The following is a 14,808-nucleotide window of genomic DNA, read 5'->3' on the forward strand; positions in this document are numbered from 1 at the left end:
CCTTAAATTAGCTACAGTTTAAAAATTCTTTACAGGTTACCTGAGGCAGATCAAAACTACTAACTATATCATATTTAAGATAAAAAGTAAATTTAGTAGGTCACAGTCATATGTCTTAGAAGCTAGGCATGCTCACAGAATCACAAAAGCTTTTTAATACAGGGAAGAAATCAGTACATTATCTGAGTGTTACTAAAGTATTACAATTTTCAACCTCACGCAAAATATAAGCATCAATAAGTAAATGTACAATGGAATAAACTTACCCAACTTGTCCATCACTAAGTTTCTTGATCACTTGTCCCAAAATAAATAAACTTCTATTTATATTACAGCCTTCCTTGAGTCGCACACCTGCATTTATTAGGCAAATATGAAAATGAAAGTTGACCTCTGTACTAAATGATGAACTTATTTATCAGTAAGTTATAAAAGAAATGAGAAATTAAAGGGTCAGATGGTAAAGTCTGTGCTTTGGATTGGATCTGAGCCCACTTTCTTCTTTTTTTTTTTTTAATGTTTTATTTATTTATTCATGAGAGTCAGAGAGAGAGAGAGAGAGAGAGAGAGAGAGAGAGAGAGAGAGAGAAGCAGGCTCCCCGCCTAGCAGGGAGCCCGATGTGGGACTCGATCCCAGGACTCTGGGATCATGACCTGAGCTGAAAGCAGACGCTTAACCATCTGAGCCACCCAGGTGCCCAATCTGAGCCCACTTTCAATGCCTCTCTCCCTATTCCTCCAACCTATTAAGTAAACTAGAAATGCTATCACCTGAGAGAAAGAACAAAAAGAAACAGATGGCTAAGGAAAAATAAAATCAGAGGGAAGAAAAGTTCATTTCCTAAAAGAGTCTGTCTAACTCCTCAGTTCAAATCTGTTTTTTTCCAAACCTCCAAATATAGGCAACTATAGACTTTTTTTTTTTATTTTAAAGATTTTATTTATTTATTTGACAGTGAGAGAGATAGTGAGAGAGGGAACACAAGCAGGGGGAGTGGGAGAGGGAGAAGCAGGCTTTCCGCTGAGCAGGGAGCCCGATGCGGGGCTCAATCCCAGGACCCTGGGATCATGACCTGAGCCGAAGGCAGACGCTTAACGACTGAGCCACCCAGGCGCCCCTAGGCAACTATAGACTTAACAACAAAATTAATTCCTATAGACTCACAACCAACAAAGTTCTAATTTTTAAGCTAATATGCTCATATGGCTCATATATCAGCAAAAAAAAAAAAAAAAAGTACACTGAAAAGCTCTCTCCTACTCTTACGCTCCATTCAAACAGTTCCTATCCTCCTACCAGGAAACCACTTTTATTAGTTGACTCTTGCAGAGATTTTTACGAATACAAGTTCACATACATTTATTTCTTCCTTTTCCTTTTTACACAAATAGTAGCACGTTATATATGCTAATTTGTACTTTGCTTCTTTTTTTACTTGGTAATATATCCTATCATTAAACACTGGTGTTTTTCACTTTTTTATAGCATAAAATTCCACTGTATGGATGTATCACAATTTATTCACTCAGCACCCTACTGAGGGACATGTAGGTTTTCAATCTCCCACATATACAAAAAGTACTACAACAAATAGTTCTGGACAGCTGTTATTTCACAGGTGCATGATTCAGCTGCTGCTGTAATATTTCTGCTTAACATGCAGGCTTAAAACACGAGCAAATATTTCTTGTTCACAGGTTGTAGGATCCACTGGTTTGGTGGATATAGGCCATGCTCAGATGAGTGTCTCTGTGTCAGGCTGTAGGAAATTGACATAGAAAGGTCTGACATCTTCATGATTTCGAAACTTCCTAAGTATGCTTTTCCATTTAAGTATTTGATTATGTCCTTTAGGTCTGTTTTAAAGTTTTCTTTATTTTGGCCTTAGGTAATTTTTGTTGAGTTTCTACCTAGGTATTAGATCTCTTAAGTCATTATTGTAAATGGATGGAGTCTTTTTGTACACTAAATATTCGAACTGGTTGTTGTTTGTATTATGAGTTATTAATGTCTGTATATTAATTTTATACTCCACCACCTTTCTGAATTTCCTTACTAATTATGAAAATCTGGTTTTCATTGCACTCTCACAAGCTTTGCAGCTATGCAATCTTATCAACTGCATAGTTTAGCTTTTAACTGATGCTATAGTAGCCTAGATAATTTGCCAGATATAGGAGCTGCTTTTTAATGAACTTAAAAAAAATTTTTTTTTTGAAATTTTTGAGAGAGAGAGAGAGAACACGAGAGGGGTGAGGGGAGGGAGAGAGAAAATCTCAAGCAGGCTCCATGCCCAGTGGGAGCCTAACACAAGGCTTGATATCACAACCATGAGATCATGACCTAAACCGAAATCCAAAGTTGGACACCCAACTGACTGAGCCACCCAGGTGCCTCCAGATGCTGCTTTTTATGTTAAGGACTTTCATCACAAAATTACTATCTTTATTAGTTTCTAAAGTGCAAGGTAGCACTTTTTTTTTATTCTGTAAAAGAACAAGATGACATTGAGACCAATACATTTATGAGTTTCCATTACCTTCAGCGCCTGTTTGAGCAGCTCTTTCACTGCCTGCAAGGTCAACCAAATTCTGTAAGATAGATGAAAATAAACTTTTAGGAAGGGTAACTTGAACTAAAAAAACCCAACTATTGAAAACAATTTTTAACACACAGTCTATTTGCATACTCCATTTGGATGCTTGTCTTTCATTCCACTGTTTAGGCTTTCCCCTTTCTGAGTCAGATTGATCTATATACCTTGTTCCTTCTTTATAATATATCCTCCATAATGCTGTCAGAATAGCTTCTCCATTTCCTACACAAAGTTCAAAACGTTACTGGTGAATATGATACTTTACAATTTGGCACTTGTGTTGCTCCAGCTGTAAATCCACCCATTACTCACTCAGAATTCTAGCTGACCTACTCGCTTTGCCCTAAATGCCTCACGTATTTCTATGCTTCCAAGAGCTACCTTTCGACATTCCCTTTGTTTAATCAGTCCTAATGTTCAAGTCTGCCCCTATTCCTTATTCAGGACCAAAGACGATTGTTACCTCCCTAGTAAAACTTTGCCACCTTTATCCGTCCTCTCCCACACCTTGAATGAACTGCTCTTTCAATCATGTACCCAGCGGTCTTTAAAGATACGACTTATTCTTTCCTGTGCTGAGCTAGTCATTTGTGTCTATGACTACACTGTAGCATCTTTAAAAGCATGGGCCTCTTCATTTCACAAATATTATTGACAAAAAAGTGACTGCCCGTCGTGCTCCAGGCAGTGTGTTAGGTGCTAGGGATATGACAGTGAACCAGACAAATAAGTTCTCTGCTCTCACAGAGCTTTTATTCCACATGGGGCAGGATGGGGAGAGAAGGACATTCATGGGAAATGAGAAAAAGACACATAAGAAACACATCATGGTAAGTGTAATATAGGTAATTTAAGTAGAGTGTCCGAAGTGGAAAGAGGAAGGTACAGAGCAGGTGCTTCAGACCAGGTGGTAGGAAAGGCCTCCCATTAAGCTAGGATCGGGAATGACAGGGAAGAGGGGCCAGCCATGCAAAGATCAAGGGAACCATACTCTAGGTAGAAAGAATAGCCTGTACACCCAGTCACAAAGCAGAAATGAGCTTGGTATATTCAAAAAATAGAAAGGGCAGCATGGCAGAGTTGGTGAAGTAGAGATGGGACAATATAGGGTAAGAGAAGTAGATAGGGGTCAGACTGTGCAGGGCACTGTAAGGAGTAAGAGCTCTGGATTTTCTAAATGCGACGGGAAAGGGTTTAAGCAAGACAGTGACAGTCATATCTTTTTTTTTTTTTTTAAAGATTTTATTTATTTATTTGAGAGAGAGAATGAGATAGAGAGAGCATGAGAGGGGGGAGGGTCAGAGGGAGAAGCAGACTCCCTGCTGAGCAGGGAGCCCGATGCGGGGACTCGATCCCGGGACTCCAGGATCATGACCTGAGCCGAAGGCAGTCGCTTAACCAACTGAGCCACCCAGGCGCCCCGACAGTCATATCTTGATTTAACTTTCTGGTCCCTGGACTGGAGAGGGGCAAGAGTGGTAGCAGGGAGTCCAGTCAGGAGGCTCCTGCAGGAATCTGACTGAGAGGTGATGGTGGCCTGGGCTAGGGAGGTAGCCGTGGAGACAGTAAGTGGTGGAGGGATGTCTTTATTCTTTTAATCTCAGAGCCGTACTATGCTCAGAACATGATGAAGGCTCAGCAAATATTCTTAATGCATTAAAACAAATTCAGAGATTTAAATTCTGTCCCTCTGTGGACACTTTCAGGGATGGGCAGTACTTATGTACTCCTGCTTTAATTATGTTCTATCTAGATACTACTTTCTCTAAAATACTCAAAGTCTAATCTTTCTTGTATGGTATCTTTATTACAGAAGACCTAGATACATAATAAAGGGGCAAAATGGCGAGAAAGGCAGCATGAATTAAGGAATAAAGATGGGAACAAGTATCAGTGTTCAAAGACACCAAGAGGCCCAATGCATCTATAAGAGAGGAGCTCACGTGGAGTAGAAGGAAGTGAAGTTAGGTTGGTTAAAGTTGGAGACACAACACGAGCTGTACTTAGTAACATTAGAAAAACTGGAAATCTGCAAACAGACTGCAGAAAGGAAGACCAGAGTCTTGGGGCCAGGTCTAGGAGAATGATACAGTAATTCAAGAGATGAGAACCTAAATGAGTGTGACACCCATGGGAATGTTGAATAGGAAATATTAATGACTGGACAAAAGGGGAAGGCAGAAAAAGATGAGGTAGAATTGACTTGGGTCTGACCTAAGTGACCAGGATAACACTGGTACTACTGGAAAGAAGGAATATTCACTATGATAGGAAGAAATTAATTTTGTTTTAGACACAATGAAGTTTGAAATAACAGTGGGACACATAATTATAATCACCTTTACAAAGACATGAATTAGAACTCAGAGACTCTAGATAAAATAAATGTCTGACTATCATCAACACAGAAATGATAACAGAATGTCTGGGGGCAAACATAGGAAGTAAGAAAGGCCACAACACTCCTATGTTTTTGATAGGAGGGTAGGAAAAAGAAGCCACAAAGGATATAGAGAAGGAGCAGAACTGAAAGAAGCTAGATATTATGAACCAGAAAGATCAAAAGACACTGAAAAAATATAATAAATAAAGGCCACTTCCAAAGAGCCAGAAAATGACTTTTTTGGGGAAGACTTCTTTCCAAGAAGATACTTAGAGTAAGTCGGAAGGTGAAGGGTTGAGCCAGATGGTATCTATAGTCCCTAGATGATAGAGCATCAAAGAATATGGAAAAAGTCACCAAATGGATCACTGAATATGTCAAGAGTATTAAAACTAAATTATTAAGAGAAACGTTAAAATTGTAGTGAAATATCACAGACTGGGTTTAGAAAACAAAACAGAAGTTAGGTTTTGTGTTTTTGTTGTTGCTAAATCAAAGCAAGACCAGTATACTAAAATAAATTTTATGCTGGTACAGTAAAGTAACTGAGGTGAACTGAATTAGATATTTAATTAAGACTGATTTTTCAAATCTGAAAGTGAAAAAACATATTATAGATTTATTATTTTTTCCCTGAAGTTTTCAAATCAAATAGATAATCTTCAGTCATATCCTAGATGAAGCTAAAAAATTTAGACCGTGAAGACAGAGAATATTGGCAAGGAACAGGAAGGAAGCACAGAAAATGAGAGAGAAATGATATAGTACAGCAAGAAGGAAATGGGAGGTTTATTTATGTGGAGAAAGGAAAGTTTGCATAATGTATATATTCACTATTTAACAAACAGGTATTGAACATAAACTATGCATAATGTGTTGAGGCTATAAAGATGAGTAAGATATCACTCTTCCCTTCAAGGGATTTATAGTCTAAAACACTATGTTTATAATATAAAACATTTCCTTATTATATTTAAGAATATACTTGAATAATGTGATTTACTATTTAACAGTCCCAGCTAGTTTTTGTTGATCCCATGGTCTCAATTCTATTGGCTGAGACAAAACAAAAACAACAATAACAAAACTGAACGGCCCCCACCCCATTCCAAGAACACTCTAACTCTTAAATTCATATGGAAAGCCTCCCCCCCAAGAACTCTGGTTAGGAAAAGTCCTTCCATCTAAATTTTAGGAGAGGCAACCATAACATAACAGGAAGAAAGACCCTCTGAATTCTTCCTATGTTTTAGCTAGTAATCTCATGTCTACAAATGAGACTAAACTACCAATTTATACATGATTTTGCCTGTTTAGTTCAGTTAACAATTCTTATGAAACCAAACATCCAGCAGCCAAATTAAATTATGCTTTGGCCCATACAGTACAGTACCATGGTCCATCAATACTCACCAAATGGGACACTTTGACAGATCCTTCAAAATTGGAAGGTTCCCCTTTCTCTCTACTTTCCAAAATCTAGACAGAAAAGAAAACTTGTAAAAAATTAGTGCATTTTTTTTTTTTTTAAGATTTTATTTATTTATTTGACAGACAGAGACATAGCAAGAGAGGGAACACAAGCAGGGGGAGTTGGGGAGGGAGAAGCAGGCTTCCCGCTGAGCAGGGAGCCCGATGTGGGGCTCCATCCCAGGACCCTGAGATCATGACCTGAGCTGAAGGCAGGCGCTTAACGACTGAGCCACCCAGGTTCCCCAAATTAGTGCATTTTTAATTGGAAAGGTCAAACAGAGAGTTACCTACCATCCTAAAAATAGTATGAGAGCGACTGCTTCTTTGATTCATTTTTGTAATTCCATAATGTCTATTCTCTGTAAAAAGTAAGTCGTATTTCAGCTGTATACATTAAAATCCAAAGAAAAACATTAACTTTTATTTTTAAGAGTGAAAAGTGTGATTTGAAGCCAAATACATTTAACTGAGTAGTTTTTACAAGTGTTTTGGGGAAATACAGCATAAAGTCTTACTTTCTCCTTTTGTGATCCACTTCAAAGCCATTTCTGATGTATAAACAACTTCTTCTGTGAGATCAGCCACATACACATTCCTCTGAAACAAGTTTAATTATGAGAAGAGTAGAGAAGAAGTCACTAAAAAGTGTGAATCTCAAAAAGAAGGTGTCAACTATTACAGAATTCATTTGTGGAAGTTACAAGTGGAAAATGTATGAAAATAACAAGTAAACCTATAATATGTACAATTTATTTCCTATACCAAAGCACAGCAAATTCTAACCTGATACTTCCATCTTGCTCTTTTTTAAGGCACTCATACCAAAATATAATAGCTGTCAATGTTTAAGAACTATACATATTGCTCATATGCTGTCTCTATAAACACTTAAGAAAAAATAAACCATACAAACAGGAGACAGTTTGAAAAATATAGAAATTAAAGGGAAATGTTCAAGAATAATAACCCCAATAAGCAAGTCTATTTTTAGAGCTACTTCAACTCTGTTACTCACATTGAAGTCTTCCCGAATTATTAAAGGCTTCATTTTTTGAGTGTCACAGAGTAAGTCTGTAATGGTTTCATTATATATCTCCATGTAAGACACACGTAAGAGAAATTCCCTGTCAGGAAACTGGAAGAAAAAAAAAAGTGTAAAAACATCAGAGATCATCCATTTGTGAAAACCTAATATTGAATACCTATGTGCTAATATTAAATATTAAAATATTCTGAGAAATTATCTTTGCAAAGCAAACAAGAAACAAAACCTCATATGGTTTTATATTGATGATAAACACAAAATATAAAAATATGCTTCAGGAATAATGAAAAGTATAGTATCAAATAATGAGGAGAGCACCCAGTCCAACTCTCTAAACTCAAAATAAAACCCTACCAATGAATGGTCAAATAAGGACATTAAAAATCATTAAAACAGTAATGAAAAAATAAACTTAAAACCAACTCTGGGGCGCCTGGTTGGCTCAGTCGTTAAGCGCCTGCCTTCGGCTCAGGTCATGATTCTGGGGTCCTGGGATCGAGCCCCGCATCGGGCTCCCTGCTCGGCGGGAGGCCTGCTTCTCCCTCTCCCACTCCCCCTGCTTGTGTTCCCTCTCTAGCTGTCTCTCTCTCTGTCAAATAGATAAATAAAATCTTTAAAAAAAACAAAAAAACAAAAAAACCCAACTCTTAGTTAGGTTGCTTATTCTGGCCTCTTCTCTACCTCTACTTTTCTCTGCTCCTTAATAATCACTTGTAGGTAAACAAAGGCAAGGAGGAGCTAAGCAGTCTTGAAAGATTTTCCTGTTCCTTAACACCCACTTTTTGGTGTGATTAGTGCTGTTTCAGGATTCAAGGGGAAGACTGAAAGAACTTTAAGCTCTACAAAGTAAGTCTGTGAGGGAAAAAGTTAATCTATGTTATGCCTTCTTTACCCATGGCTAATGAAGATATAACTATAAACCTACTTTCTGTCATTGTTACAAGAGACTATTACTACTTTTACCTGTATGTACCAGAAATTTAACGAAGGTATTTACCTTTTTAATTTTCTGGAAAATGTCATGAATTGCCCTGGGTATTACTCCCAAATAATCCTCTGAACCCATCATGGTGTATGTTTTTCCTGAAGCAGTCTGACCATAGGCAAATATGGTACCTGTAAAAACAAAACACCCACACATGCAAAGATTAAAAATGAATCTATAGGGTGTAAAACTATCAATAATTGAAAAGAGAACCAATACTAAAATATCTCTACAGCGAATACAAACCATTGTAGCCTTGTATGGCAGAATCTATGATTGGTACTGCTATTTCTTCATACACATTTTTAGTAGTTTCATTACTGTGAAAGACACGATCTAAAAAAAAACCACACACATAAACACAGAGGTTAAATCAAACAAATGAACTTTGTTTTCTTTCTTAGTAGTTGTCCAAAGAAATAAAATTGTCAGGATATGGTAAGATAAAATATTTAGGACACAATATTCTCTTCAACTTATTGGTCCTTTGAAAATATACTTCTCTATAAGGTGAGATGTGTTGGTCCTCACAAAGAAAAAATACAAGTCAGACTTCTCAACTATTCTATGTGCTTTTAAGAGGCAGTAGGGCATAGTGGCTGAATTCAGACGTATAGAATCAGACTATCTGCAAATCTGGTTCTACCACTTATAAGTTGTGTGACTTTGGGCAAGGAGATTGATGTCTCTGTGCCTCAATTACCTAATCTGTAAAATGGATATGTATTCTCTTCCTCATAGAATTACCATGAACATATGGTTAATACTTAGGAAATGTGAACTATTACTATGCTTTGAGAAATTTTAAAGTTTATAACATATTTGACAAGAAGGCCTAGCTCAAACTAAGAAATGCACATATATGGAAAAGGAGACCTGAACAAAGCTGAAAGGTTACAGGGAATGACTAGCTGGCTGGCTGCTAAAGGAGGCTGGGTTTACAGTAGCATTTGTGCTGATGAGTTCACTAGTCTAGGATGTGGTTCTCTGCTTTTGTTAGCATAATTAGCACATTAAAAATGGACTACTCTTTCAATGGTGGCCTCATAGTAAAAATCTCATAAGAAATGGATTTGTAAATCAGGAAGGAAATTTATCCACCTGCAACAAGAAATTCAGTGGTCAGACTGCTTGCATTCTGACCATACATCTGCTCTGTTTGCAGAACTAAATGGAACCAAGAGTGCCATCTGAAGGCTGCTTAGGGGTTATGATTTCAGAGCAAGGAGAGATGGTAGGATGATTCAAATCTTCATGCCATTTGCTTTAGATGGATGGATAAATCTAAATCTTCTATGGGCATACATAGCTACTGAGAACCTACAGATCATGTGTCTGAATGCTTGTGTATCCCTCACTCTTGGTTTTATAATCTCTGGGATATATTGTTTTACCTTTTTAAAACTTATGTTAATGCTCTAAAACAGTCCTTTACCAGAAATTGTTTCCTCTTCTATAGATCTTTGCTCCAAAACCTTTTATGATGGCTTTCTAGTTTAATGCTAGTTCAACAACCTAGCCATTCTTACTCCTCAAGTTGTGGAGAGGACCTCACTGTTGTCCTGAGGTGCCTAAGTGGCAGCATGCTAGTGTGGCTGGATTTGGAGTTTGACTCTTCCATTTGCTGGCTGTATGACTCCAGGCCTATTTCAGTTCATCAATGAAATAGAAAGGTACCTACAGTATAAGCTTGTTAGGAGGATTAATGAGTTAATCTGTATGACATGCTTAGAACTGTGTCTGGCACATTGTCAGCAGTACATCCATATTAAATCAACACACAAATCAGCCTAGTCAACCTTTAGGGTCTGCATGTCCCTGTGTCCTAATTAGCTCTCACTCATCCTGCAGGTCCCAGTGTCACTGGTATCCTTTTAGACACATAGACCAGTTAGATCCGCTATAAACTCTCACAAAGCATATGTCAACACAAATGTGATTACTCGTTTAAAGGCTCTCTCACCATGTAAGTTTCACAAAAGCTGGGGTAGGTCTCTGCTCTATTCCAGCACACAAACTAGGAATATCTTTACTATTTATTCTTTAAAGAATTTTCTTAAAAGATGAACCATGAGAGACTATGGACTCTGAGAAACAAACTGAGGGTTCTAGAGGGGAGCGGGGTGGGGAGATGCGTTAGCCTGGTGATGGGTATTAAAGAGGGCACATACTGAATGGAGCACTGGGTGTTATACGCAAACAATGAATCATGGAACACTATATCAAAAACTAATGATGTAATGTATGGTGATTAACACACCATAATAAAATAAAAAAAAAAAATAATGGTGGAAAATATATACTAACCTGAAAGAAAGATCTTAAAGATGACTTGACATTAAGCAACATATTTTAGGCTTATGGGGTTTTAGGCCACAAATAAACTAATGAATAAGAGGAAGAAGTATTAGTTTCAACCATATGACACTATAACTATAACTTCATTTTATTTATTATTTGGTTTTTTTTTTAAGATTTTATTTATTTATTTGAGAGAGAGACAGACAGCACAAGCAAGGTGAGGGGCACCCTGCTGAGGGACAAGAAGACTCCCTGCTGAGCAGGGAGCCCGATGTAGGGCTTGATCCCAGAACTCCGGGATCATGACCTGAGCCAAAGGCAGATGCTTAACTGACTGAGCCACCCAGGTGCCCCTATAACTTCATTTTATTTTATTTTTTTTTAAAGATTTTATTTATTTATTTGAGAGAGAGAGAAAGCATGAGGGGGGGAGGGTCAGAGGGAGAAGCAGACTCCTCGCCGGGCAAGGAGCCCGATGAGGGACTCGATCCCGGGACTCCAGGATCATGACCTGAGCCGAAGGCAGTCGCTTAACCAACTGAGCCACCCAGGCGCCCTATAACTTCATTTTAAATATCAATTTATTATCTTACTTATCATACATGATGGATGAACAATTTTTTAAAGTTTCCACTGAAGCAGTTTATAGAAGGCTTAGTCTGATCTTTAATGACAAATCCAGTATTATTGATAAGACTTTTATACTCCTAATAGGAAAAGGGTAACAGATTAATTTTTGATGCTATTATAAACCTACCAAAATTGAAGGATTTACTGCCATCAACTTGATAAATAGCATTATTGTCAGTTTTCCAGTAAACTTGGGTATCTCCTCCAAGAGCTTCTTCTCTGAAAGAATAAAAACACTGCATTTTAGTATAACTGGTCATGGAAGTCATGTTATATGACAGATAAAAGATTCCATCTTCTGAAGAATATTTTAAAGGACAATATTGACTTATACTATATATTAGAAATTTGGAAAATCTGCCTTTGAGGGGTCAACACTTTTAAGTGGGGGGTCAGTGATCTCCTGCCTTCTCATGGGAATTTCCTTGTAAAGTTCTTCATTTCCACCCGCCTACCCAGTACTGGTTGCTGAAAAGATACGTTCAAAATGCAACTCTGATTATGTCCCTCTTGCTCAAAACTTTAAAAAACCATCTGAAATTCTTAATATGGCACACTAGACTTGGATCATGTTTATTTCTCTCTTCAACGTTATCTTGCTCTAAATTCCAACATATATCTAACTCCATACGGCTACCTGTCTCTTTCAAAATAAGAAATGCAGCCCCTCTGTGTCTGGAATACCTTGACTTACCTTTCCATTAAGTAATTTAACTATTCTTTCATTCTGACACCAGCCTTGTCCCTGGTGTCATCTCAGAGGGGTTAATGACTCCTCTAGCAAACACTCTCCACCTATCATAACACTTGTTACCATGTATTGTAATGGTTTATGTAACTGTCTTCTAATGCATTAGATAATGAGCCCTTTAAATATAGGAAATTCCTCATTTTGATATTGTCATTTATTAAACACCTTGTGATATTTAACAATTATTTCTCAAACACAAAATATATTAGTATTCTGGAGTGAGTGCTAGAGACTAGAGAAGCAAAGACTTCATTTCTTCCCCCTTCTGCTTTTTCTCTATAGCATTTATTACTTCCGTAACATTATGTCAACTTAACATTCTATATTTTTTACTTTTTTTCCTGTCTGCTCTAGAATGTGGATCCGACAGGGGCAAGGATGGTAGTGTCTGTTTAGTACTGTACACTGTACTAAAAAAAAAAAAAAAAAATCACGATTAATAAATATCAGCCATGCAACGTTCTGGATGTTGAATTCAGTCATTGAATGAAATCTTGAGTGCCTAGGCATACAAGGCAGCAAGACAGACTAGTCCTTGCTCTCAAGGAATATACAGTGAAGAGGGAGAGGCAGTTAAGTGCAAAATGACCGACTGTGATGAGTGCCTGTAAGAATTACCGATACGACTTCCTTTAAGGAATGGGGTGGGGTGGGGGGGCTCAGATGGAGAAAGGCAGTGCAGGGCCGGCGTCAAGGTCTTTAACGTTTGCCAGCCTGAGTTAAACGTTTAAGAGACTCCTACATATGCAAAGTATCTTCTAGAGCCTCCGATCCTTCTCCGTCACTTACAGATAGGGACACAAAACCGGTAAGGGGCGGAGATACCAAGCAGGGGAACCGGGAAGGAGCAGCGGGGACTCTCCGGCTCAGGCCCGGACCGGAGGCCCCACGGGGTCCTGGTCTCGGTCTGGCCTACCTACCTGTTGTTGAGCGGCCGGACCCGCACGCAGACCGCGACAGCCCCTTCCTCTGCCATCCTGCCAGGCTAGACCGCAGAGAACTGGCGCAGACGCTCTACCTTCTTCCCGGCCTCAGAGCGCACGGGCCGCCCCGCCTTTAAGTTTAAAATTTCCCAAGCGCCGCGTCCGATTGAGCCGCGGCCTCATGACGTCACGGATTGTTCCACTGAGCGCAGCGCGGGGGCGCGAGGCCGGCGGCGCGTCCACAGATAAAGGGGGGAGGTTAAAGGATGCGGAGGAGAGCCGGGTAGGGAGGCACAGAGAGCGGCTGCGGGATGCAGGCGGAGCGCGGCTGTTCTGACAACTATTATCCGCTGCAAGCGCCTGCAATGCAGGCAGCCGTTTACAAACTGCGTCCTCCACCTCACCCTAAAAGAGTTGGCAATCTGTAGGAAAAATAAGGCAGAGAACTGTTTTTTTTCACCAGCAAGAGTTGAAACCTTTAAAGAAGCCACTAACAGTTTTTTTTTTTTTTTTTTAATTAAAAACATCTCTAACGGTAAGAATTTAAAGTCACTGCACTGCTCGGAAACTTAAGAATCTTGTTGTGCTCCTTAGAAACTGAGTTTTATGTTTTCCTTTTCCTTTCAACCCCTGTTTCCGTTGGCTGTGAGTTCCTAAGAGGTTGTTTTAGAAAAAGAATTACTGAGGACTGGAAAAACTCTGAGTAGTGAGGTGAACTTTTATTAGCAAAAGTGGGAAAATAATGCTTTCCCAGAAATAGCGCTGTTTCCTTTTTTAAAAATATGTATCATGGTAAAGTGTTAACATTTTCTTTAGGAGTGATTTCATTCCCTTTCTTAGTTGATTTAAGGAGCTTCAGGAATTATTCCCTTTCCCTCACCAAAAATCTGCAGTTACTAATAACTTTATTATTTAGAGGAGTAGAAAATTCTGGTGATTTAATAAAACTATTTTAGAAGGTAATTTGGCAATATCAGTAAAAAACTGAAGGCCCGTGCCTTTTATGCAGGCAATTCTGCTTTTAAGATTTTATTTACACATATTTGAAGGACTGTGCAAGGATATATGTATATGGGTTGCAGCATTGTTTACAATAGCAAATGGCTGAAAACATGTTAAATGCTGACAAATAATAAATATGAGACTAGTTAAATAGATGGCATTTTATCAGTACAATGAAATGATAGGTAGCCAGTACAAAGAATAATATAGCTCTTAATGTGAACTTTAGAAAGCCATTCAAAGTGTTTCATTAACTGAAAGAAACCCAAGGTGTGGAATTGTGTGCACAATATGATCCTGTTTGATATTTCAAAAGATATTTATATGTCTGGATATGCATACATAATTTCTGGAAAGATACACAGAATATACCTGATTTCCTTGGAGTGGGAGGACTGAGTTAGATTAATAGATTTACCTTCCATTGTATAGCATTTTATAACTATTAATATTTTAACCATGCAAATATTAAGTAGTTTTGTTCAACTTGAAGAAACTAGTTAATAGAAAAAAACAGTAAATAACAATGAGTTTGATCATTCAAGATTTGCTTAACCAGCTGTGAGCTAGTATAGACTACTCCTTTTTTATGGCTACACTGAGATGATACTTGGCTGTGCCTAATTAGATAAGACAGTGTTAAGAAAAGTATATTTTTGACTGATTTCTTAAAAATGGTAGTAAAATATTGCACATATTTAGTGGAAGGGAAGGAGCT

The 14,808-nt window shown here is 38.2% G+C and overlaps 1 protein-coding gene across 3 annotated transcripts in view; it reads right to left on the reverse strand.

Moving 5' to 3' along the window:
* The window catches only part of CENPE (centromere protein E), an 89,150-nt gene extending 75,917 nt beyond the window's left edge, over positions 1 to 13,233 (reverse strand). For all 3 annotated transcript variants that reach the window (XM_064584922.1, XM_064584921.1, XM_064584920.1), the window contains exons 1-10: positions 13,086 to 13,233; positions 11,542 to 11,633; positions 8,730 to 8,819; positions 8,496 to 8,614; positions 7,469 to 7,588; positions 6,969 to 7,050; positions 6,745 to 6,812; positions 6,394 to 6,459; positions 2,541 to 2,592; positions 267 to 354 (exon numbers count right to left, since the gene is read on the reverse strand). In XM_064584922.1, coding sequence (XP_064440992.1) covers positions 267 to 354; positions 2,541 to 2,592; positions 6,394 to 6,459; positions 6,745 to 6,812; positions 6,969 to 7,050; positions 7,469 to 7,588; positions 8,496 to 8,614; positions 8,730 to 8,819; positions 11,542 to 11,633; positions 13,086 to 13,141 — 833 coding nt within the window. In that variant the 5' untranslated portion in view covers positions 13,142 to 13,233. The remainder of the gene's footprint in view (positions 1 to 266; positions 355 to 2,540; positions 2,593 to 6,393; positions 6,460 to 6,744; positions 6,813 to 6,968; positions 7,051 to 7,468; positions 7,589 to 8,495; positions 8,615 to 8,729; positions 8,820 to 11,541; positions 11,634 to 13,085) is intronic.
* Positions 13,234 to 14,808: the final 1,575 nt, after the last annotated feature.

Source organism: Mirounga angustirostris, unplaced genomic scaffold (genome assembly GCF_029215605.1).
Source record: "Mirounga angustirostris isolate CCGP_5_RB_7025 unplaced genomic scaffold, mMirAng1.0.hap1 SCAF_2, whole genome shotgun sequence".
NCBI classification, from domain to species: Eukaryota; Metazoa; Chordata; class Mammalia; order Carnivora; family Phocidae; genus Mirounga; species Mirounga angustirostris.